Source organism: Argiope bruennichi, chromosome 11 (genome assembly GCF_947563725.1).
Source record: "Argiope bruennichi chromosome 11, qqArgBrue1.1, whole genome shotgun sequence".
NCBI lineage: Eukaryota > Metazoa > Arthropoda > Arachnida > Araneae > Araneidae > Argiope > Argiope bruennichi.
The window spans coordinates 78,614,563-78,641,789 of record NC_079161.1 but is presented as its reverse complement, the minus strand read 5'-3'; the positions used below and the strand labels follow the sequence as shown (position 1 = coordinate 78,641,789).

General features: G+C 26.0%; 1 protein-coding gene across 2 annotated transcripts; it reads left to right on the top strand.

The window, feature by feature from the left end:
• Positions 1-18: 18 nt before the first annotated feature.
• On the top strand, positions 19-23,997 carry LOC129957538 (SAP domain-containing ribonucleoprotein-like). Of its 2 annotated transcripts, none has more exons than XM_056069892.1 (8): positions 19-224; positions 8,130-8,214; positions 10,663-10,949; positions 13,988-14,040; positions 15,633-15,708; positions 18,327-18,398; positions 21,372-21,443; positions 23,847-23,997. In XM_056069892.1, the coding sequence occupies exons 1-8, from the start codon at positions 168-170 to the stop codon at positions 23,886-23,888; spliced, it is 744 nt and encodes a 247-aa protein (XP_055925867.1). In that variant the 5' UTR covers positions 19-167; the 3' UTR covers positions 23,889-23,997. The 2 variants fall into 2 exon arrangements, with proteins under 2 accessions (XP_055925867.1, XP_055925866.1); XM_056069891.1 differs by having other exon boundaries at positions 10,585-10,949.
• The last annotated feature ends 3,230 nt before the right edge of the window (positions 23,998-27,227 follow it).

The window sequence follows — 27,227 nt, the reverse complement described above, 5'->3', positions numbered from 1 at the left end:
TTTCAACAATAACCAGAAGGAGATGAACGTCGGTGTGCGCCATCGTAAATGCTGAGAATTGTTTTTCCTTGATAAACAATAGAGCGGGTGCTTTCGAATATTAAGTGGTTTATTGAAAGCTTAATATAAAAAATAAATAAGAGCTTCCTTTTTGTAAAGATTTTAGGATGGCTTCTAAAAATATATCCGCCTCCAAAATCAAGGGTGATACTAAAAGTGTAATGGTAAGAAAAATTTTATGTAATATGATGTTCCATTTTTTTTAATGAATTACTAATAAATTTCATTTACTCTGAGGTAGAAACATTACCAATATATCTTTTTATTGAAAATATGGAGTCAATTTGACTCTTATTCTAAGATTAATCAATATTGTAGTGATAATCGTGTATTAAAATACAAAACATGCAGGCTTGACGTGAATGACGCTTACATATGTTAAGATGAATATCCATTACGTTTTGCTGGATTGTAAAATATAAGAGTTTAAAAATAACATTTTCGAAATATAAGACAATAGATACGGCATGAAAGATGATTTTGAGAATATTTGGGCCAATTTGAAATCAAAAGATAATTAACAATATATTTTTGAAATAAAAGCTAAAATTTATTAAAACTAGATCATCTCCATAATAAACGCAATTAAATACTAAACTGTTGCTCTTTAATTATAAAAGCAAAACAAAAAATCTGCTATTATAGATTGAAGTAATATAAACATTAAAGAAAATATTAGGCAAAGGAGAGAATTATAACAGTGTAATGAGTATATATAAGCATTAAATATATATCATATATAAATAATATAAAATAAATTATAAGTTTTAATGATATTAAGGATTAAATATAAGTGACCAGTTTCTTAAAAACTTACGATTGAAAAGAATTTTTTTTTCTCAAATTACTCAGCTTATATAAAAAGTATTATAAAAATATTTTATGAAATCTAATTAGTAAAATAGTAGCAAAAACCAAGTGCAAAAAAAAAAAAAAAAGTTTCTCTTTCAAATATTATTTATCTTCATTAACCATTTTTCTCTTTATAAAGGATTTTTATTTGATTTATATTGATAGAAAAAGGAAAATTTTCTGTAATATTTGTTGCATTATTTTGCTGAGATAAATGTCATCTGCAAACTATATCATTCTAAGTGAAATGATTCCAGATGCTGCTGAAGGGAGATTAAAAAAATAGCAAGAATTGATTGTTTTTTCATAACACTTGGTGGAAACATAGAGTTCATTTGACACTTGATATTTTCAAAAACTACTGGCTGAACTAGAAATGGTATATAGTACATTCTCAGTTTTCTCAAAATCTCTAAAGAATGTAATTAGCAGAAAATACTCTCCTTCATCTAGAAATGGCAAATCTTAGTTTAAGTAGAAAGACAAAAATGATTTCAAATTACTTTCCTAGGGTTAATATTTAGATACTGTTATATATAAACATGGAAAATGTTGTACTCAAAGAGATTTATAAATTTTATCGTTGGTTTTTGATTCATTATTCAGAATTTTTATTCAGAATATCTTTGTGTGAAGTAAACTTCTTCCATTTTTGAGAGATTCTAAAATTTGTCATATATTTACGAGACATTTTAAAAGAAATCTGTTTGCTTGATACTATTTTGATTATTGAAATTATTATTTTTTTTAATATAGACATTTCAATATAATCACAAATATTAATTTATTAAACTGTAGTATTGTTATTTAAAGTCAAATATTTTTTTGTGTTATGGATTGCTGTCAATGAGTTTGGACAGTTTTCTATTTTTACTATTATAATCTGTGATTAATTTTTTTAAATTCAAGATTGCTGCATGAAACATTAAAAACTATGGTACAAACTTTATTAAGAACTTTGATTAAGTACATATTATAGTCAAAAAGAATTTTGTGTCATAAATATACAAATGAATATTTATGACACAGAATTGCATAACTAAATATTTAAAGTTATGCAATTAATTAATAATAAACTAGTTGTTAGTGCTCAGTTTATCCAAAAATATCCTGCCAATATGTAATTAAGATCTTTGACTTAATAAATTCTTAATTATTTTATTAATGGCTTAGGTCTTCAAAATCAAAATGACAGTACTTGTGTATTAATTGCTTGCTAATGATGCAAAAAAGCTTAAGATCGCACATTAATAAGCTGCTTGGAACTAATGTTTATCAGTGGCATAGTGAATAAAGGAATTGTTAATGTTTTTTAAAATTAATCTGAATTTATCTGCAGCTTTTCTAAATAAGCGTTTATGAACTGTGAGTTGCTACTTCAAATGTGGTCTTGTAAAAAATCAACAGCACTCAAGACAAGACCTTGTCAATGATGTATGGTTAGTGTGCAAACTACATATATGAATACCCACCTTTGACATCCAGTCTTTTATTAGCTGTATTAATAGAATTAACCTAGTCATATCAAAAACTTTAAACATTATATTTTATACACAAAATAAAAATATTATTTTAAATTAAAAGTGAACAGTGCATTTTGATGAAATAGTAATGTTTATAACTTAGCCAACCATTTGTTAAAGTTTAAGGCTCTGATGAAGTTTTGCATTATCTTTTGAAACTTAGAGATGATGGAGGTAGGTGACAATTTTTGATATATCCAGATGCCAGGAGCTTTTATACGAAATAAAAATTGAAATAATCAGATTAGTGATTGGGGTTGGAAGTTGGTTCTTTAATTTTCCCTGAGTATTTCAGATATTTAGATTAAACTTTTACATGAAAGTGTGTGTTTATGTTCTAGGGACATTGGGAAAACAAACTGTATTGAAAATTTCCTAAGGACCATGAAAACCATTTAAAAAACATTATTCTTAAAAAGAATTTATCAAAAAGCTGTGCAACTATTATTATGAATATTTATATTTTTATAAGCAATAGGTTTGGTTCGATGGTGGCTTATTTAGTAAAATAAGGAAGATGTGATTAAATAAACAAGTGGAGTAGAATAAATAGATTACAGGAAACAGACAGTAATTACCAAATTATTTTATTGGCTTGCCAATTTTTTTAGATCTTTTGAATCTTAAGCAATATTTTTAACTGAATTTTTTAATTTGGCTACATTTTTTCAGAATGAAGCATCTTTTTTCTGATTGTAACTTTGACTCTGTCTACAGAACCTCAAAATTTGTATTACTCTATCATTTTTGTAATTTAAAAATTCTAGGAAATTTGATGGTAGGTTGTCTGCTCTTATTCTTAAGAAACATAATCCTATATTAAGGAAGTTTCGTTCATTTTATTTAGTTTAGAGCTGTTTAAGAAAAGTGGGGTGAAATGAACATTGTGTTAGATGTTGAAGTAAGTAATTAACATTTTGCGTTATTTTGATGATTCTGATAAAATTAATTTTTTTTATATATATAATAAGTAAATCTAGTTGTTTATCATTGTAGCCTGAAAATGGGAAAGAATTTATACCATTATTCTCAAAAATTTCAGTACTTTTTCCAGATTGTTTAAATATTACATTGTCATTTTTATAATTATAGCATTTTTTTCTTATCACTTCATCATGTTAATCTTCTTTATCTTTATTAATTTATGCTCACCATCATTTAATTTTAAAATATTACAATTAGGACCTTGAATTATTTATATCTTTAAAGAGAAGTCAAAGAAAATAATAAAAAAAAATCAGGGGAGCAGATTACAGAATGTTTCTTACCTACACTTTTAAAACAGCAGGCTAAGAAGTTCTCTTCACAAAATGCTTTAGAGTTTTTTTTTTTTTTTATAAGGTTGCGAAACCTATTTAGTCCACAGAATTGAAGTAGAGAACTGAATAGTTGTGTAAGTATTGCACAATTCAGCTTCAAAAGAACCTGTGAAAATTTCCTCAGTTTCAAAAGAAGGTGATAAAATTTATTCTTCCAAATGTTGTTGTATCTCCTTTGAAAGAATTAAAACGGAATATTTTTTTCATCATAATCACCTCTTACACTGAATAAAACAAAAATTGCGCTTGAAAATTTGAAAGTAAAAAGGAAGCATGCATATAGCAACAGGTGAGATTCTGTTTGCTGTTTTCATAAAATGTATTGAGAGAATAAAATGAACAAAGCATGTTAGTCTTTAAAAAACTATAGTAGTAAACAAAATTAGTATGGTAACTCTTAAAGAAGTCAAAGAAAGAAGAAATGGAAGTTCTGCAGTACCTTCTTCAGATAAAATATCTTCTAATTTGGTTTTGCAAAACATTATGGCAAAAAGTTAATGAAAACTTTTGTTGATCAAATTTTGCTAGCAGAAAATGGTGTATTTACAGACAAATATTTAGAAAGATGTTTAATAAAGGATGGATTATCTGTTTTCCAGTTGATCATAATAATATTACAGGAGTTCTATGAGTCATTCCTTTTTTTTTTTTTTTCTGTATTAATTTTGCTCTATACTATATGGTAAAATGATTGTATAGTCCACCTCAGTATTGTTGGCGCTCGACGGTTGAGTCAAAAACATCGAATTAGCAGGAAATGGGGAGGGCCATAAAAGCAAGCCGCAAATCAAGGTTTCCATAGTTGGCGCATTAGCGGGGGGATTTGTCTCAAGCATTCAGCTAATTATTTTTTCAGCTTCTATGATACGATATTTGTGAAAATAAAAAGTCGTGGCGAATGAAATAATACTACAGTTATATGGCTGAATCAATCATTTATCTTATGATTTAATTAATTAATTATCATATGATTAAGTTAATTCAGCATTACTATAATCAATCAAGATAGCTGGTATTTGCATATGCAGTTTCAGACTTTATATAGATTCCCAGGAACTTAGTGAGAGGAGGGGATGAGGGGTGACACCGCTCCCCCTAGATTTGGCTTCAAATCGGTAATATTTGAAAGGAACTCAAACGTGATATTTTATTCTGCAATATCGATGACATCTAGATAAATACGATTACATTGTTAAGAGAAAACAGTAAAATACTCGAGTATTCCGTGAAATGCTCAACTACTTCCTCCCGAAAAGTAATTCAAGGTTTAAAAAAAAATGTGTTGCAACTTTATTGAAATAATTTAATCGAAAGAAAAAGCTGTTGCTTCTCTGATTTTTAGAAAAATCTTTATTGCCTTATATAATAAAATTCAATATTATTTAATCAAGTTTTACATTAGCCAGACGAAATTTCATGTTATTACGCATTAGCTTTCAAACCAAATCATTTTTTCAGAGATATTTTTGTCTTAATTCTATCAAAAACAAAGAATTTCTAATTTGAATATTAACAATCTATACTATTTAAGCATCAAAAATATTTAAGCATCATAAGAACCGTCAACAGAGAAAGCTATATATACTGAAAAACCAGGATGCAAATCATGCAAAAAAAAAAGAAAAGAAAAAGAAGCCACAAAGCTGATGAATGTTCAATTTTACGGTGTTCTAGTCGAAACACCGGTCGCTTCTGCAGCTCTTTTGATCCGTTAACAAAGTGGGATACTTAATTCGTTTTAAGAACATTCATTTTCAAAATACCTCAAAACATTCATAATTATTATTCTTTCTTTGGAAACAATGCGATTCCCAGGCATTATGGCACTGATATTTAGATGGATTTAGATTAGAAATATAAGAAGTCGGAAAAGCACCAATAAACACAAGGCACTCGCAAAGCCAATCGTAAACAAATAATGACGCTTCACGAAGGAAACTTCTTTCGCCAACGCATGATTATAGCAACCTTGGATCGTCTTGTTTCCAACCCGTTTTGAAGTGGACTCGTCTGAAGTTGAACGCCAACAATCATGAGGTGGACTATACTAACAAATTAAGAAAAAAATATTTATCATTGATAGTTATGGTTATTCAGTTTTATTGCTTAAAAAAAGTGAATAAAAAGTTGTAGCTATCCTCGGACCGTATAATTTAAAGTACCCTTTTAAAAAATGTATAATATGTAGCCTAATTTATGACATTTAATTTGTCAGTGCATTAACAGTTCAAAATAGCCTATTTTAATGTCATTCCCCCTCTCTTGCCTTAATTATTTATAATCAGTAACAATTCAGTGTGAGAAAAGCAGTGCAGTAATATAGTGGGTCTCAAAATTTGAGTATATACCAATCGCTCTCTTCTCTAAAAGTCTAAAAATGTAATGCAAACTTACCATTTAAGCTTGATATTTACAGAGACATTGAAACATAAATTGGGCTGATAAATATGATGACATCAGAATATTTTAATGATATAATTTACATATGACAAACAAGAAAAAATGTGAAGTCACAAAATGGCATATACACCTAAAAAAATTTCAGTTAATCATCACTTTTTTTTTTTTTTTTTTTTTTTGAAAAATAGTTTTAAATTATTTTACATTGCACTTGAAGCATATAAATGTAATAATAATTTTTTACAAATGCAGTTATTTTTTTCCTCTTGTGAAAACTCTAGTAATGAATTCTAGGAGGAAAACCTTATAGAATGTATGCAATTTAGTTATCAGATTGAAAGATGGCAAATCTCTTCGAGAAATTGCTTCAATTATTGGGGAAAAGTTGTTGTGTCTTAAAAATATGGCAAAAGTGCCATAGAACTGGATATGTCACCAATGTTCCAGGAAAAAGATGTAAAGAAATTTTGAGCATGATTGCAAAAGGGAAGATTATGCATTTAACGAAGAAAAATCCCAAGTTAAGTTCTCCAAAACTTGCATCATTGATGTCCTCAGCAATTGGAAATTTTTTTTTAACTGAAATTTGATGTATTCTTCATAATACAGGATTTCATGGTCATACTCCAAAATGGAAGCCACTCACTAGTTGCGCCTTTAAAAAAAAGAAATAGAAGATATTTTAAAGCTGGTATCATTTTGGAATGTTATTTTCTCTGATGAAAGCAAATTTAATCTGTATATGGGAGTGATGGATGATATAAAGTGCAGAGAGAAGTTAGAAAAGAATTGATTCTAAGAACAGAATAGCGATGATTAAGTATGGTGGTGGTTCTGTCCTTGTTTGAGATTGTATGGCAGCAAATGGTGTAAGAGAACTTTCATTGATGGATTATGGATAGACTGGTATATCTTGACATTTAAAAAAATGTTATTTACAAAAAAGTGCCAATAAATTAGAATTAGGGCCAAATTTAATCTTTCATTAAGATAATGGTCCAAAGCATACTGTGAAGATTGTCAAGTTATACTTGTACCATTGCAAGCAACAGCTACACATGCCACCCCAATTTCTAGACTTAAATGTTATAGAAAATTTATAGTTTCAGTTAGAGAAATCCATCTGTGAACATTATTTGGCAAGTAAAGAGGATCCCGGGAAAGTCGTAAGGGAAGAGTGAGCCAAAATTTCAGTAGAAACAACCAAAAAAACTAGTGGTATCCATGCCTAAACAATTATATGCTATGATTTAGACAAATGGTTTAGCAAAATACAATGGAATACAAAATATTAATTGTGGTATTCTTTTTCATCTAAACATTATATTTATTTTTATATTAAATTAAATTTTATTATATATTCTTCACATGTTGGAAGGGAATGAACTCAAATATCATTAGTAAAAAAAAAAAAAAAAAAAAAAACTCTTTAAAGCAAAATTTAGCCTGTTAGATGAAAATATAGTTTATATATTCTAATTTTGGGCCTATATAGATATGCTCCACTGAAAAAGTCCTTGAGTTGGTTCTAATATATTGGACTGTATTTGAAATATTTGGAAATAATGCACTTTTAAGCATACAAAATAAAATATCCTGTATAATATTCTATGTATTTAAGAGAGCATTTGTTTAGTTTCATTATCATCCTTAGTCCTAAGATGTATTGGAGTATATTTTATATACAAAAGGGCTATGTTTCTAGCTTAAGATATTTTAATTGAGTTCTTAGTGATAATAGTATTTTTGTTTACAAGCAATAATTTAAAATAACCATTTAAATTATAATTTTCATGAAAGAATACAAGTGCTAACCATTTAGATAAAGTGTTATAGTGTTTCTAAGAAGAAGCCGGAAAATTTATTATTTTAAAGAAATTGTTATGCTAATAGTGTTCAGTGGCACTTTTTATTTTTCATTTTTATAAGGCTAATAAAGATTCTGTTAATTTAATGTATGATTCTTTTTTTATAGATAAATGATACAGCTGATGCTGCCCTCTTATCTGATAAAAAGTCTGCTGTGGTAGAGGAACAGGATTCTTCAGGCTTTGAAAAAGGTATAAATATGGCTGTAATACTATTCTTTTCTTAACCATGCTTTTCATTATATATTTTTATTCTAGTTATACACTAATTGACTGCAATTGTTTCATCTGCTTATTGATACTATTCTAGCTTCAAAATAACATTATTAAATTATTTTATTAATCATTGAAATTAATGCTTGAATCAGGAAGCATTATACTGAAAATAGATTAAATAAAATTTTAGACTGTCAAAGAATTTCTAAATCAAAACATAAGCATGTGTAATTTATATATATAATATGTATTACAAGACTGATGGTCAGCTGTACTAAGTTAGTACAAGAGTAATGTAAATAGGTAGACAATTCTTTTCTACCTATTGCTTAGTTAATAAAATTGTTGGCAAATTTTTGAGATATCTGTTATTATGTTCATTTTGTATAGTATATCATACATACAACTTTATAAAAATATACTATCACTATAAAATAATTTTGAACTTAGTTTTATTACACGATTTCTTTTATTTAATTTTTGATGTTTTTTATAGAGTAAAGAAGCTACCTATATACATTTTTTTTCTTTTCTTCAAAAAAGCAATCTTGCCATGATAAGGGTTAATAAAATCATATCCATAATTCTACTCTCCATGTATAGTAATAGAACAACAATAGCACAATTTTATTTAGTATAATCTTTTATGTATCTTTTATAATTTGCAGTATACAAAAGTATCACTTGCAGTATCACACTTATCATAAAAAATAATTAATATAAAAATATTCCTTATTTAGGTAAAAATATAGGCATATGTTGATATATAAATTTGATGATGTATTTTTTTGGGGGGGGGGTGGAGGTAGCAATATTTATATTCTTCATACCATCATAGATTAATAATCTGATCCTTTTTGTCAATGTAAATTTATTCTAGTCTCCACATAGATGGCATAAATGATAACTTTTCGATTGTAAAATTTGCATTTTGGAACCAGTCATCAATTAATGTTTTGATCCTTTCTACCTAAGTAAATTTGTCTGTTTTCTAGAAAATTTTAAATAATATCTTTACATGTGTGAGAAAATCCATTAATATCTCATTTATTTTCAATACACATTATTGAGTCTATAAAAGGTCTTTACTGTATGTTTAGCAAAAAAAAAAAAAAAAAAAAAAAAACTCTCTTTAATAATTTTAGACATTTTTGTTACTAGATTATTTAAAATGTACAAGAATTTCATTAGTCTTAGTCCAATGTAAATGAACATAAGGCTACAAGATAATTTATTGGCAGCTTATGAATTTATATGCAAAAAAACAGTTGCTTTTAGTTAATCATTAATTTATTACTAACAATTAACTTTAATATTGTATGCTTAGATATTACTAGACATTCTATGGAAAAGTTGAAAACTTCATTACTGAGTTTGATAAAAAAGAATTTTATTAGATTTATTACTTATTTTTATTTCAGTTTATGCCTTATATAATTATTGCTAAAAGAAATGTGGATAATTGTGCATTATCTACATGCTAGTGATTAATTTTTTAAAAAAAAATGTCAAAGATGTCATATTTGTCATAACCAACAATTAATTGCCAAAGATGCTGTATCAATCTATTTAGATACAGGTTTGAAAAAAAAAATCTGATGTTCACAAAATATTTTTAATAATGCGTACATATGGCAGAATATCTCATTAAATGCTCTTAGCTCATGTTTGAATTATTTTTGAGTAATCTTTTTTTCAAATTCACTCTTTAGAAAGTAACATTAAGAAAGATATAACACATCTTGTTAACCTAGCATTTTTTAAATTTTTTTTTTTGTACATTAAGTGAATTTGATCCAAACTGTTATGGCTTGAATTTATACCAAATGTTAAAATAATAGTTAATGTCACTTCATTTCTTTCTTTTTGTTGTTTTTAAAATGGCAATGAAAAGATATTTAGTTTTATTGTTTGAAAAAATAAAATTGCAAATGGGTTTTAAGAGCTATTTGTTATAAAGATTATTTCGAAGTGAAATGTGGATTAAAGTTATTTATGATAGCAGAATTCTAATTATTAAGATTAATTTGGCGTTAGGAACAATAAAATCCATTGTGAATTTTTAAAAAAATGCTTTGAAACAGATTGCTTGAAGTAAATGATCAATTTCATCTAAATTTTCTCTCGTAAAATGTAATCACGTTTTTTCTTTTTCTTGAAGAATGATTTTTTTAAATTCTGTTTCTAAAATTTTTTTAGCTGCATTTTTTACAGTAATTTTAATGGATATAATAGCAATGGAGAAAATTTCTGATTAGATCAAAATTGGTTTTAAAATCATTATAACTTTTTTTTTCACTTAGAATCCATTATCCCATTGCATGCTATTTATTTTCTTTTAAATAGGACTCAAACTAAATGATGAAAAACCTACTAAATTGAAATATGAAACAGATGTATTAAATGAAGTGGATAATATTTTAGGCAATAAATCATCCACGCCATCCTTAAAGATTCTGAAAACAGCAGCAACTGCAGCAAGCACTTCACCGATTACAACTATAAAGAAAGAAACAAGTGATGAAGAAGAACCATTATCGAAAGCTCCTGCCTACAAACCTACTCGTATAAAATTAGTCAAGACTGTGAATCAACAGGCCAGTGAAGTAAATTCTGATGCTACAGCCAGCCTGAATGAGGCATCTGATGGGGATAAAAAAGGAGGAGCTAATGTTATACGGTTATCTGTTAAAGATCTTTCTGATGAAGAGGTAAGTTGTTAATGCAGTCTATTGTTTATGATTGATTATTATATATTTTATGATTGCTTTTCTATTATATAAATTTTTTAACGTAAACATTGTATTTTATTTGCTTTGTGATTGGTAGATAGTCACCTGACCCATGACATTTAAGGTTTGTTTTGCCAGCATTGTTGAAATACTTAATGAAAATTAATTATATGTTATAACAAGTATTTATATTGCACTTGGTGACAAAAAAATGAAAAGTAAAGCTTTAATTAATACCAAATTCACAACAGATGAGTTTAAAACAATATTACTGGCTAATTCTGCTTTTAGGTACATCATTTGTGGCAACATAAATAGATAGCTTTCCAGTTTATTTTTTCAAGTAATGGAAATTTTTCTTTTCTTGGCTAGCAATTGTCTGAATGCTTAAGCAATACACTTATTAACCATGTATGCATTAAACATATTATATATATAAATAATGTAAAAACTTTTTTACACAGTAATAAGCCCACTGACAAGCACTTGTTATTGATTTAATTGACATCCATAGAACCAACTTAAATGTCAGCATTTTTTTGTTAGTGAATTTATGGTTAATTCTTTTTAAATTTTATTGTGATCCCAAAAATAATGGAAATTTTGTGTAATATGGTCAAGTAAGCCCATGTGCTTTTAAACTGTACCTGCAACAATAACGAAATACAGCATTGGTTAACTAATTTTATCTTTAAGTATCTATAGAAAAAACTCAGATTAGAGCTATCCAGTTTTATATCTTCAGCTTTGAAATCTAATATGATTTTTAATTAGGATTTATTGGTATATCATATCCAGCACTAATTGAAATACAAGTACAGTTACTAGATATATAAATTTAAATATGGTTCCAGTTTAACAGTTGGGAATTTATATGTCGATTGAAATAACGGATGTAATATATGTATAAACAAAACGATTTGATTATTCTATTACATGGAAAGAAATAATGCTTCGATATTTATAGTAAATATGAGAGACAATGTGTGAAGTCCATACTGATAAGAAACTGTAAGTTATTTTATGATAAACTCCTTTAAAAATGCCATTTCCTAATAAAAGTGTTTTGTCAAGAAATAAAAATTGACTTACTCTAAAATTATGTATTTTCATCTAACACATATAAAAACATAATTATTTTAATTTAAAACATATTTCTCATTTAAGACATATAAATGATAAATAAAAGAATTGTGATTTATACTGTGTTTTAATTAAAACAAAATTGTGTACTTTTACTTATTGAGAAGCTAAAATGTAATATTCTAACTATAGTTGCATTTCATTGTACGATATATTATTCTAGCTTAAGGATTTCTTTTGTTGATATATTGGAATCTGTTTTGGTGACTGATGTGAAGAAGTTCCAATTCTGATTTGTTCGTGATCTGTTTCAACACATTTTATTGTTCCTTACAGTAAAAAATGAAATAAAATTCTTAAAATTTGTTTCTTATGAAACATTATAAATTTTTTATATATATATATATCAGAATTTTTAACAAAATTCTATTTTCTATGATGCCAAACTCGTATAAATATTTCCTTTGGAAGTTTTTATTAATGAAGTTTGCATGCTTTGAACATTTATTGAAATAGTAAAATTAGCTAGTTTCTTCTGAAATTATTGAATTTCTCTTCAATTTATTGAAGTTAAGTTGTTTGTATTGAATTATATATATATATATATATAAAGTATTATCTGACTAAATTGCCATTGTAACTGTGTGAATTATGTTCCTTGTCTCCTCCTCAACAACTGGGGCAAATTCAATCAAATTTTGCATACTTATTATTACAGATGTGAAAATATATTAGCACTTTTCAAGACTGAATTAAATATTCAATTAAATAGAAACCAGTTAAAATGTTGCCTTTTTCCTCTGTAACTTCAGAGGAAATTATACCAGAAGAAATACTTTTAATCTGTCTTAAAATGAAAAAAAAAATTTATAATTTCAATGATATTAATTTTATTTCTGCATACTATTTCTTTCATTTGTTATGAATTCTAAATATATATATATGAGCACATCAAAATTAATGTTTCTTTTTATAGGCTCCCACTTGTTTTTAAGTAATTTAATGTCTAAAAAGAGGTGGAGGAATTAAAGCCCTTACAAGCAACTGAAACTGATATACGTCTACAGTTGCTACAGGCTACGAAAAATAAACTCATATTTCATCTTTTTTCCCACACAATCTTTAGATGAAATTATTCTGAAAACAATTTACATTATCTCTAAATTAAAAATTTTACTCCTTCAATGGTAGCAATTTCATTTTTTAATATTTTTTTTCAATTGTTAGTAATTTTTTAGAAAATTTCAACAGATGATTTTGAAATAAAGGAATTCAAAAGTTGATTGATTTTAAGCTTAGCGTTGAGATTGATTTTAAGCCCAGTTTATAAGGTGTATTATTGCAATTGGCTCATAAATACAAGATGTCCTTGAAAAATTTAGAAGTATGTAGGAGAAGAGTCTTTGCTTCAGGATCTGGCTTCATTCACTAAATAGAGCATCTTATATTTGAATCTACTGTATATTAAATGTATTATTGGGACATATGGTCAGTTTTCCTCTGTGAAATGTTTAGAAAAATTTTGATTCTTATAATTCTTTTATCTGACAATTCATTAATATGATGTCTGTATTCTAGATAGCCAACATCCTTCATATTACTTCAAAATGAAATATTTATCTAACAAAACAGTTTAATTTTATAATGGAGTGTCAATTTTAAGACTTAGTGCTTTGTCTGAAATTTATTTTTAGAATGTAATTATGAGTGCCCAAATTGTTATAGAATAATGACCATTCAGAAAATAGTTTTTATATTTCTGAAATTTGTATAAAACTGTATAATTACTAATATTGGAATGCCTATTATTCAATTACATTTTCTGAATTTAATCATCATTGAGAAAGGAACTTATTTTTGTAGCTCATTTAAATTTAGTCTAATTTTCCCAATTTTTCAGCTTTTTAATAACAATTATATATATTATTTTTTAGAGAAGGAAGCTTAGAGCAAAAAGATTTAATATCATTGTTGCTGATACTTCTAAGTAAGACATTATTTTTATTAATCTTTTGATTATATATTATTAGACAATCTGTGTTTGAAATAGAACTTGTAGTTAATTTGATATATATTAAATTTGCTTCAAACTTGTTGATTACTGCAAAATTATTGCATTTTCTAAGCTTTCAAAATAATATCTTAATTCATTTTAGATCATCTATTCTGTTTCATACTCTTGTCATTTATCATTAACAAAACTATTTCACACCTGCTGTAGTAATTAAGTATCCTCCTAGTAGGAGTTAAATGATATGTTGTAAAATTATTATACCATATAAGTGACAAACAATGTTAACAGTTTCTATGTTACTGATGAGGAAGAATTTTAAATTTTCTTTGGAATACATATATCTGAATAAAATAAAGTGCGTAAATTTACATTATAGAAATCCACACTCTAAATAGAACTTTTACAGATTTTGTCCGCATACTATGAAGCATAGTAATGCTTAATGAAGATTTTGTAACAATGAATTAAATAATTTGTTATTAAAAAAATTCTTTCTATATGTAGGAAAGATAATTTCATTACTACCATTCCTACTGAATGAAAATATTGACATTTTAAATCGTTTTATTTATTTGCCACCAAACTGCATCTTATAATATTTTATCATTCTTTAAACATTAATAACTTATATTTAAAAAAATCTGGCTTCAGCAGTTCTGAAAAATAATTTGAATCCAAAATGAAATTCAGATAAAGATTTTTTTTTTATTATATTTTATATAAAATGATTTTACTTTAGAAATATTCAATATATTGAAAAAAATGAGTTTGTTTATATTTATTATCTGTTTATATATTAGTACATGCATACTTTTGTATTGCTATGCTAAAATAATGTATGAAAATTTAGATTTTTATATTGAATAATTCTTATGTGGCTAAAAGCTAAAAGTATTAATAAATGAGTTAGTAAACTAAATGACAAATGAAATTGTTTGATAGCAAATTGTTATAAAATAATCAATCTACTAAATATTAAATTATTTTGATTTTATAGTTTTAAGGTTTGAATTTGTTTTAGTTAGAACAAACCTGTATGTTTTCAATAAAATTTCTCAAGTCTTAAGAATATTTTATTGGTAGTATTTTCAGAAAATGTGCATATAAAACCTCTGAAATTTTGAAACAGACTGGAAAAAAACGTTTTCTGCATGCAGGGCTACAGATCTCTAAAAAGTTTCCCCTCCTTTTTTTTATTTAAATTTTTTTAATGATCAAAGACTTAACCTATTATTCTTAAACAAATTTCTTTTAAAGCAAAATTTGCTTCATCTGATGTGTATTGTTTTGACAGTGAAATCATTCTGCTTAATATGAATGTTAATCATTTGTTTAAAAGAAAATTATTAACTTTATATAATTTACAATTATGAAATATAGTATATTTTTTGTTTAAGAAAATTTGTTTCAATTCATTTTAAACAGGGCTGAAGAAGCTTAAGATTTTCTTATTCATAATAGTTTTGTGAAAGCAAAAATTCTATCTTCCATCTATTTTTTATGCATATATAATTAAAATTTATATGAATACCATTATAATAATATTTATTATTTTATAATGATAGGAGTGTTAAAAAAACTGTAACAACAAAAGCTGCTAATCCAATCTCCAAAGGTATATCCAGCTCATCAAATGTTCCTGTAAGTATAAGTTTTCTTTTCTTTTCTTTACATTAATATCTTAAAAATTTGCCTATTTCAAAATTACTAATATCAAATAAGATAAATGATTAAGATTATGCTAATTTTAAATTCTGCAAATATAATAAAAAACAAATAATATAAAGCAAAATATTTTAATCAAATGATACATAACAAAAAGTATATGCTTAATCATTTAACTTATTTTCCATTGCATTATATGTGCTTTACTTTGATCATGTTTAAATTTATGCTTTAAGGTATTCACTTATCTTATGATTTGATAGCATATATAATAATTTCAATTTGTCCATATTCTAAATATATTTATTTTCTGATCTTTCAAACTTGGGTTTTATTTCAATTACTGAGTGGTGTGGAGTTTTATTTTCTCATTGTGAGTTTACACTTGCTGAAGCCAAAATTCTGGCTCAACTATCTTTCTAAAATTAAAAAAGTTCTGATTGCTTTCTTATGGCTCTTTTTTTCACTACTTCCTATTCATACTGTGTCTTTACCTAGTCATGGTTCTAGCATTTATCCGAACTCTCTAGTCTAATGCAATTGAAGTGCTGACTGAATAGTCTAGAGTTACTTACTTGATATCCCACCCATTCATTAAAAATGCATCTTTTATGCTAAAACCCACTTTTATTTGTATTTTCTGACTTTTCACTATAGAATATTTTTTATATATATAGTTACTAATTAAAAACTTCATCATACATTTTAAAAATTAATTTAGAAAATATTGCAACCATATTAAAGTAAATGGTATAAAGCTTTATTTCAGGAAATATAAAGTCTAGTATTGTACAATAAAAAGACGATCCTTTAAAAATATTAATAATAAAATGTAGGCTTAATTGTAAAAAAATTAAAATTACTTAAAATTAATCTTTACTTAATTATTTAAATTATAAAATTAATTAAATCTTTTTACTGTTCTTTGTTTAATGATGTAATTAATGTGTAAAAAGAAGGCCTCAATTTAAAAAGTTAAAGCTAATGATTGCAAATTTGCTAATTTTGGGTTTTTTCTCATTATTAAGTAAAATTTTCAATTAATAACTGCTATACTATAGGCATTTTGTTTAAAACCATGAATACGAAATGGAAATTCCTTATAATTAGAGAATGTTATTTGTTTCTTGCATTCTAAAATGAAAGCATATGAAAATAGAATACATTCTGTGCATCAATAATATTGTATTCAGAATGCATGAATAATTTTTCAGCATGAGAACAATAGGAAAGTATAAAGTTCATTCAAAACCCGATCATTTTTAGTTTTCTAATTGTGATCTAATTTTTAGACAAAAATTCATACCATAGAAAAAGTTCTTTCAGATTACATACTTATTAATTTAATAATTATTAAAGTATCATATACTATTGAAGATTCCCTTTTGATATTTTCTTGTTGAAAGCACTCAAATCTCTATTATTTTTATGCTAAAGGTCTCGTATATTTTTGCTTTAATCAATCAAAAAATATATTTATTATTTCTGAGCACTTCAATAGCCTGGATCCAACATATAAATATTTTTTGTTTTGCTGTGACAAATTAAGCTTTTAACTAGACAAGATAAAATAAAATCTGTTGTACTTGAAATCCTTGGACTTCAAGTATTATTATTAGTTCTTATTTTATTCATAACAGCTACACATTCTAGAAATAGATGAGCTGATAATAATGAATTGAAAATTTGAAAAACCAAAAAGTTAAGAATTAAATAGATTTTTTTTTTTTTTTTGAAAATTTTAGCTGAATTTATTTATTTATTTTGTGAAAAACTAAAATCAGTTATAGAGTGATATCCTGATTTGTATTTACCAACAATTCTATAGATGTTAATGAATTAATGTTAGAACTGAAATGAATTTTTATTTAAATGGATTGAAAAAGAGCATTAAAGTGCATCAGCAGTTTATGTTCAATAAAACACCCTTTGTAATTGATTTTTTTTATTTATATATTAATGCAGTATTATATCAGGGAGTATCATTTTATGTATTTCATAAAATAAAGCAGCATGATTGGAATGGGATGTCTTAACTTTTATATATTCATTGCTATTTTGCTTTTTCTCATTAACATAATTTATGCAGAAAAAAAATTCTCTTTGAGACTTATATTCATAATTTTGTTTGTTTTTTGAGTTTTTTTTTTTTTTTCCCCTTTGTGTGTGTGTGTGCGTGCGTGCTATACAATAATAACAGTAATAAAGCATTTAAAACAATACAATCACAATTAAAATAATGACGCTTTTATTATTTGTTTTCTTCCAAAGAAAATTATCTTATAAATATATTTGCAATATGAAGTGTACTGAATACATCATTCTGATAAATCTTTTAAAAAATTGTTATTATTTTTTTTTTCTTTAAAATCTTTTCAGTTTGATATTTTGAAGTTTTTTTGGGGGGGATGAGGAGAACAAAAGAATTCCATTCTTTCCGTGCCTTTCTTGAAACTTGAATACATTGGTATATTTTAACTTGGATTAAAATTAAATTAATTCTATTCTGCACTTATTTATTTAAGATGGATGTTGTGATTTTTTATTCTTTTAAAATACTTAGATTTTTAATTGTAATGTTCTTTTTTTTTTAGGCTCCATCATATGACATCTTAAAGAGAAGAGCTGAACGATTTGGGGAAAATGTTTCTACAGTTATGAAAAGTGTAAGTTTTTATTTTAATGCTGTTTATTGCAATTGATCCTCTGCAATCAATATTAATTGATTGCAGAGGATTGCAATCAATTAATATTGATTGCAATCCTCTTTTAAGATTTAATTCTAATTTATTATTTCAAAAGAATTATAAAATGTATTGCTTGAAAATGAAGTGAACCTCTTTTTGGCTAAATATGATGACATCTATCAATTTTCATTTTATCCGATTCTTATTATTCCAGTTTGTTACTTATTAAAAATTATCTATAAAATAATATTAATTTTATTTTTATTTAGCTATTAGTATACTTGAAAGATTTTCTAATAGTGATGCATGAATATTGTGAAATCATTTGCAAAATAAAGGAATGCATTGTGAAGTTCTTTTTCATAAAATATTGTTATAGTGATTATATTATGGAGAGATGTTATAAGTATAATAGGTATAAAATATTGCATTAAAAATTATATGCATAAATGTAACAAATTTTCTTTTTGCTAAACAATTTTACTGTCTTAAAAAAAAAAATTGAAAGTTTTTTTTTTGGGGGGGGGAGCAGACATTTGTAAAAGTATCAATTAAATTATTTTTTGGTTATAAATTAAAAAAACACACACTCAATAATAATAGAATAATTAATAAAAATATAGAGAGTGATCTGTATTATTTAAGAGAGTTATAAATCTAAACTTTTGTTACATATCAAATGAATTCTGTTTGATTTCCGTTGCATCAGCTGTTATTCAAAGCTTTTAGTAGTTTTGATTCAAAGTTTCTCATTATATTATTTTTGGTAGTATATATATACTTATTATATTATTTTTGTTAGTATACATTGTATTTCTTAAATATGATTAGATGAGGCTGCTTTTTTGTATTTAAAATTAATAAAGATAAAATCTGACATAATAAAATAGGTTATAGTGAAACTGATATTAATATTTTGTAATAAGAATTATTATTATATATTATTAACCACTATTTATTGCAATATATAGTATGTTTTATTATAATAAATCAAAGGCTTCATTTACAGTTATAATAAAATATGTTTACAATTTTTTATTCTTGGGTTATCAGTATTCTATTTAAACTCATTCCTTTTTAAATAAAAGATGCTTTTATGATATTGCATTAATTCTTGCAAAAGTAACATAATGTTTAAAAATCCTTGCATTATTTGAATTTTAAACTATTAGATTTTACATTGTACGAACTGTCACCTTAACAGCAATTTCGATCTTTTAAAAATTAAGTCTGCCTGAAGCATTTAGAAATTTTATATTAAATATGCAATAAAATGAATTTTAATTAGATGTGAATTTTTCATATTGATGTGTAGCCCATTATTGCTTTCATACAATTGTCCTTTTATTATTTTATAACCTAATTTTAAGTAACAATAAACATTTATGTAGTAAGTAATCTGTTGAAGTCATGCTAACTTACTAATTATCTAATAAAAAATATTATCTTATTTAGCATTTATCCATTTTAGATCTGAGAACAAACAGTTAGTTATTTTGATTTTAGAAAACTTAGGTTTTAAAATGGATGGACCAAGCTTTCTGTATTTCATCACGTTTGAATCGCACAAACAGATTGCTCATTAATATTTATGTAAATAAATATGAATACACATTTGAATTGGGTACCAAAAGTGGAAAAGGGATTCAATGTTTACAATGATTTTTTACTAAAACGCTTTTGTTATGAATAGTACTAATGCCTTAAGATTAGAAGGAAAGAATTATTTGTAGAAATATATTTCTCCCCAACCTGGTTCTGATTAATATTCGATTAGCTATTTTATCTTCTATTACAACATACACAAAATGCAAGAATGTAGTTAGTTCATATAGTTTTGTTTGTTTATATTCAATGGCTTGTTTAAAATTTGCATTTCAAAATTTAGCTTTCAAGGTTTAAAAAAAAAAATCCTTTTTTTGCGAGTGTCATCCAATAGTCTGCAACAACTTAAAAAAAAAAAAAGGAGCATAATTTTGATTATCACAAATAGTGTTTTGACAATCAGCTGACATTTAGGGGGGGGACAATTTATTCAATAGCTTCATCAAGAGGGAGGGGGAATTTTAAATGCATGCTTTTTTTAGTTGCCAGTATTATGGACAATTGCAGCTGATTTATAGTTTGCTGCATAAAAACCATGCAGTGTACTATTATGTTTGATTAAGCAACCCTAAAAACATTCTTAATATGTTTAAAACTTATGTTTTTCTGCAATAAGTTAGTTTTACACTTCTTTAATTATTTTTTCGTGTAATAAAAACTGGAATTGAATTTTATGTAGCTTTTTTTTTTCCCCCCATAAATGCAGAGAAATGCCTTCACATCATTCATGGCTGTGTTTGCATGATCAATTTCAATTGTCGTTGATATTACTTTCACAAATTATAGTACATGACATGTTCCATGCTTATAAGAATAGAGTTTTGTTGTAAATTTTTCACTCTTCTGTATGTGCTATATTTTTGAAATAATAGACAGTTATGTGTTTTTGATAAAAGTACCCTGTTAATATTTTTAATATTTAATTTTTACTTAATTAGTTCACATTTTTATTCAGTTTAATTAACTTTTGATTCTATATAAGTGATCCCATTTTATATTAAATGATTTTAAGGCTCTATTTATAACATTATCAGGAATAAGAAATCTTTCATTATGGAATAATTAAAATTGAAGATTTTTTTTAGTCTGCGGTTTTAAAAACTATTTCTTCTTTTTTTTATTACCTTAATATTTCATAAATCATTATTTAGTTTACTAAAATGGGCGTAAATAATATTTTGTGACATAGCTGGTTAAGCTTTGATGCAAATAGATAAGTATTGTTAATTTTTTAAAACTATATTTACTTTAAAGGTGTCTTGTGTTAATCTCTGCACATTCATTTATTTTTCTTATTTAATCACTTACTCATACTTTAAAATAATTTTTTTTAAAATTGTTTTTCAGTTGGATCATAAAGAGAAGATGCTGAAGAGGAAACTGAAATTTCTCGAAGGTGCTACAAATTTGAAAGAAGTTGTAAGTAAAATATCTTATATATTTCTAAATCATTCAATTTTCTCCTAAACTTTAATATGAAAGGTTGCCTTTAAAGTTTTCCTTAAATCTTCTTCATGGGTCAAAATTTTTTTCTCAAATCTCTTTCTTTCTCTCTCTCTCTCTCTCTCTCTCTCTCTATATATATATATATATATATATATATATATATATATATATATAATGCAACAAAAAATTTACAATTTTTAAGGATTTTATAATGAATTTAGTGAGCAAAATAAAATACAATTTACCCAATATTTGCACTGCTATGTTTAAAAGTTTTGGCATAAAATTCTACAAAATATTTTACTTCTATCATTATTGTACTTTGCATTTAAGTATTTCAGTTTTGGGACATCTTTGCTTTATTACTTCTTACAGTGTTTCCTCTTACGTCCCTTTCAAAAAAGAAATCAGTTGTGCCTCTTCATTAGCTTTTTCTTTCTTTTCTTTTTTCTTTTATTTTCTTCTTATTGCCTTATGTATTGTACTTTCTTTTCTTTTATTCTATTATTTGCTTATCTATGGAAGTTAAAACAGTTACTTCTTTTCTTATTGATACCTTTGTAATTTTGTCGTACATATGCAAGATGCAATATCAATTTTAATTTCTGATAAAATATATTGTGCTTGGTTTTTGTAATATGTGACGAATAGTTATTTTTTATATATCAACTAAGCATTCACTACTGTTAGTATATAGATTTGAAAGTTAAAAAAAAAAAAAAAAAAAAAAAAAAAGCATTAGCCTTATTTTAAATGTACCAAAATTTGCTATAATAACTTACTGTAACTTGAGAGTAACAAAACTACATTGTTTGCAAATAGATTAATGCAATACTATTGTAAATGATTACTGCAGTACAATCAAGTTAATTATTATTAATGTACAACAAAAGCTATTAGTTGCACGGCATTTTCATTTGATATTTCTGAGTGCTGTTGCTGCTAATCATCATCAATGTTGTTACTGATTATCTTCAAGGCATAATATAATAAGATACACATGATATTTTATAGGAAAAAACAGCAATAAATGATTTGGTAAAATGTCAATATATTAGTATGTTACCTGAAAGTTATATAGGCCTGTAAAAAGTTAATATTTCTTCAGAATTCCTCAAATAAATTAAAATTGTCTGCATAATTTCCCCTTTATATTTCCTCTTTTGTATATAAAAGATTAAAATTAGTTTTTGATTCATTCTCTGTGGGAAAAATAAGAATTCTATTCCTGAATAGCTATAAGATAACACTATAAATAAATAAAATATTAATTCTTTGACTGTGAATTTGTTTAACTTCCTAATTAGATGACACAGATTTATTTTTTCAACTTCTGTGACAATATATATATAAAAAAAAAACTGATATTCTTATATATGTTCAAATAATAATTTGCCTCTTTATATTAATTCTTAATTTGAATCAGTTGTGGATTAAATATCAAATTTTGCAAATCAGTGAAGGGGTGACATTTTTTATTGTATGCAAAGAAGCAAATCTTCCACTAATGTATTGAAAATTGTATATACATTGAAAATTGTGATTATTTATATATTATATATAATTATCTACAATTTAAGCTTATTTTCATTTATTAAATTTGTATTTGTAAGTTTTGTTTGATATCATCTTATTCCATTAATGCGTAATGTCTTATTTGTAGAATAATTGTCTTTTATTTCCACGACTAAACTGCGTGCTTTTTTTTTTTTTTTTTTTTTGCTTTGCTTTACAAGTTAAATTTAAAAACTTCTGACAATATTCAGTTGGCATATACCATCTGTTGATTAGATTTTAAGTTTAAAAATACTATAATTTTGAGTCTTTTTTCCATCCTCTTTACTTTTAATTTGGTGCAAGCATTTCAAAAGCAATATTTAATTTTTGATATTTTACTATTTTTTAAAAAAAATTTTGATATCTACCCATAAAAAATTTTAATTTTTTTTGTGTGTGTGATAACTTTTTTGTGTTACTATGATACAGAAATACTATAATTTTGAATCTCTTCACCCCTCTTGTTTACTTTTAATTTGTTACAAAGATTTTGAAAGGAATATTTAATTTTTGATATTTTACTTTAAAAAAACTTATGATAACTTTTTTGTAAAAAATTTGAAGTTAATTTTACATTGTTATCTAGATGTTTTTAACAAAACTTAAAAGAAATGTTCTACTTAAATAAGTTGAGGGTTTAAATGTGTTTTTATGTTGCAGAATTTTTTCTTCATAATAAAAAAAGTGGTTGTAATTTTAGATTACAGTACAAATACTCACGCACACCATATTAATGTGATAGACTACATATTCTATAATTCACTAATATAATTTTATTTATAATTTTCATATTAAATATTTGTTTGCTTTTGTTTTTAGGAAATAAAAAAGAAGAGGGCCGAGCGATTTCGAATGATTTAAAAGAATGCAATTCAAGAACTCATGTATAGCTTCCACTGATAATTTGGATCACATAACCTATTGTACAGTGTCATCATTGAATCAGAATAAAATTTGTTATTGATACTCATTTTTTATTTGCATTTTTGCTGAATGTTTCATAAGCAGTTTAAGAATTTTTTAATAAATCATGTACTAGAAACTTGATTAGGTTTCAGTTCTGAAAAGTTGATGTGTATTTATTGAAATATAGTGTAACTCATTATAATCAGTTTTATTGGTGCAGAACTGGCAAATTGCATGAGATAAGAATGACATGTGTCATGATCAGTTTTTCAACCATTCTCATTTAACCAGACATCTTGTGGTTTAATAAATGCTTCAACTGATAATTTAGATCATGTAACTGATTGTGCTGTGTCATTTAATTTGTTCTTGATACTCATCTCTTATTTGTGTTTTTGCAGAACATTTCATTATACTCATTGTTACTCAGCTCTTATTTGTCTTTTTGCTGAATGTTTCATAAGCAGTTTAAGAAATGAAACTAGTACTGTAATTTACTAGAAACCTGATTAGGTTTCAGTTCTGAAAAATTGATGTGTTTTTATTGAAATATTATGTACTGTCATAATTAGTTTTGTTGGTGCAGAGCTGTCTGATTGCATGAAATAAGAATGATGTGCCCTGATCAGTTTTTCAACCATTCTCATTCAACCAAATATTTTGTAGTTTAATAGAAGCTTCAACTGATAATTTAGACCACATAACCGATTGTACAGTGTCATTTAATTTGTTATTGATACTCAGCTCTTATTTGTATTTTTACTGAATGTTTCATAAGCAGTTTAAGAAATTTTTAAGAAATCATGTACTGGACACCTGATTAGGTTTCAGTTCTGAAAAATTGATGTGTATTTATTAAAATATTGTGTACACTCATAATAATCACTCGTTTTGTTAGTGTAGAACTGTCTAATTGTGTGAAATAAGAATAATATGTGTAGTGATCTGTTTTTATGCAACTGATTCTTATTCAATTAGACAATATGTGGTTTAATAAAATGATTTTTTGGTCATATATCTCAATTTATACTTAATAAAATATATCTGATAAATTTTGTGGAGAATGATTTCTCATTTCTGTTGGAAAATTGAGAGCATTCAAGGAAGAATCAATTAGTAGTTGAAAACTTTTTTGCAACAGGAATAAGACCATCTATCTCAAGAACTTCGCTATTATGACATGATGCAATGAAAGGAAGTCATACACCATATTTAATTTAATCTTGCACAATGCAAGATTTTGCAATTATTTTATGTTTGTATATCCATGCTGTTTTACTATATGTACTTCGTGTACTTTCTCATGTGGAATTATATATCTGTATGAAATATGAATATTTAATTCATGAGTGTATGGTTCTTTTCTATCATTTTTAATCATCAAAATTAAATTCTTGATTATGTCACGAAACTTTAATTTCAATGCTCAAAGTGTTATTCGTATTTGTAATTGTTTAAGACTATTCTATGAGAATTAAGGTGTCACATTTTTCATTCTTATTTCTCTCTTAAAAGTTGTTTATTTAAATTATTAGCCCAGATTAAATTTTCAGTTATGAAAAGTATTATGAATGTGATAATTTTATTTACTTTCAAAATAATACACATTTAAATTTGGAAGATACAATTCTTTTTATTTTCTGGTTTCTAAAACTTTTTCAAATAATGTTTTTTTTTTTTTTTTTTTTTTTTAAAGCAATATAAAGTCATATTATCAAGATATAGAACCTGCTCACAGAATGTATATAAAGGATGTCCCAAATTTGAATCTGCCACCATTCATGCAGTAAAGTGTTGTCAACAATAAAACATTTGACTGGGGGTTAAATATTGACAGTTTAGTAAAAATGGAGGATTACATGATAGAACAGCATGCTAATGCAAGATTTGAATTAAATTTTTAAAAAACGCAGTTTTTCCCCACCCCCTTTAAATTGTTGTATTTTTGACTTGTAAAGTATCTATGAAATAACCTAGGGCAAACGGCCTCCACTACTCTGTTGGCCCATACACACTCTTTTGTCGAAATTTTGCATAAATGTGGCTGAATTTCTTTGATGCTGTGTTGAATTTTCTCCTTTAATGCACACATACATGCTTATGGGCTTGTTGGCATAAACCTTTGACTTCAAATAACCCCTTAAAAAGAAATGCAATGGTATTAAATCACAGGATCTAGGGGGCCTATTCTCAAATTTTTAAAATGTGGCCGCCAGACTTTTATTATTTTTGAAGCATTGTTCAACAATAAAAACACTTAGTTTTATTGTGCAACACTATTTTTACTAACTCAGGGGTGTTTGTGCTCCGGGGAAACCCCGGAATTCCGGGGATTTTGAACTTCGATCCCCGGAATTTCCGGGGATCGTCGTTCAAAAGGAAGTAGAAATAATAATGAATTATTTATTTTGATCTGGGTAATTTTGTTTGCTTTTAAAGCTGAAAACGCAAGGTCAGTGTGTGTGGTGAAAACTTTTCCTTTCTTTCTCCAAAGGCAGTGATAATGCGTGAAAAGGGGGAAAAAACTTCTTTTTTGTTCTTTCCTTATTGCGAGTTATGACTCATTCCCCCGGTTCTCGGACATTCTCTTCTGGATTCTTTTCGGCAAGTAGGCGCGGCAGAAAAAAAAGGGGGAGACTTCGTTCGACCAGATGTGCGATAACGTGACTCTGGGTTCAAAGGTCTTATCTCTACTGGCGTGGCGCCAATAAGTAGAGAAGGGGGATTTTTCGCCGTATTAGCTATTTGTCATTGATCGCTTCGCAACTTTTTTTTCTCCGCTGTGTAAAATTTTCGTTTCATTTATTGATGCACGTGTAAATTTTTCGTTTCGCTTATTGAAATATTTTTTTATTTATGTACGCAAGAGAATTTCATTTAGAAATTTCAGCATATGAAACAGAAATTACCCCTTAAAAATTCATATCTAATTAGTTTTACAGCATTAGATCCAGAGCTAAGAGGTAAAACCAGTACAATATTAGCTTTTGAAAAATTATTATCTTTTATGTCCCATATTTTTAGTGATAATGAAAAGTCAAAAGTAGAAGCTGAAATAAGGTTATACCAGAGTGATATTGATATCACCAAAGAAATGCTCTACACATCTGATGAAAGTGGAAATCAAGTTAAGTGTACAATTGATAAATATTGGTCTAAAGTTTTTAATTTAAAAGATGATTTCACAAATGATTATAAGTATCCTACATTGGCTAAATTGGTCAAAGCCTGCCTTAGCTGCTTCCATGGCCCATTAGTGGAAAGTGCATTCAACTTAATGGATACACTTGTCAC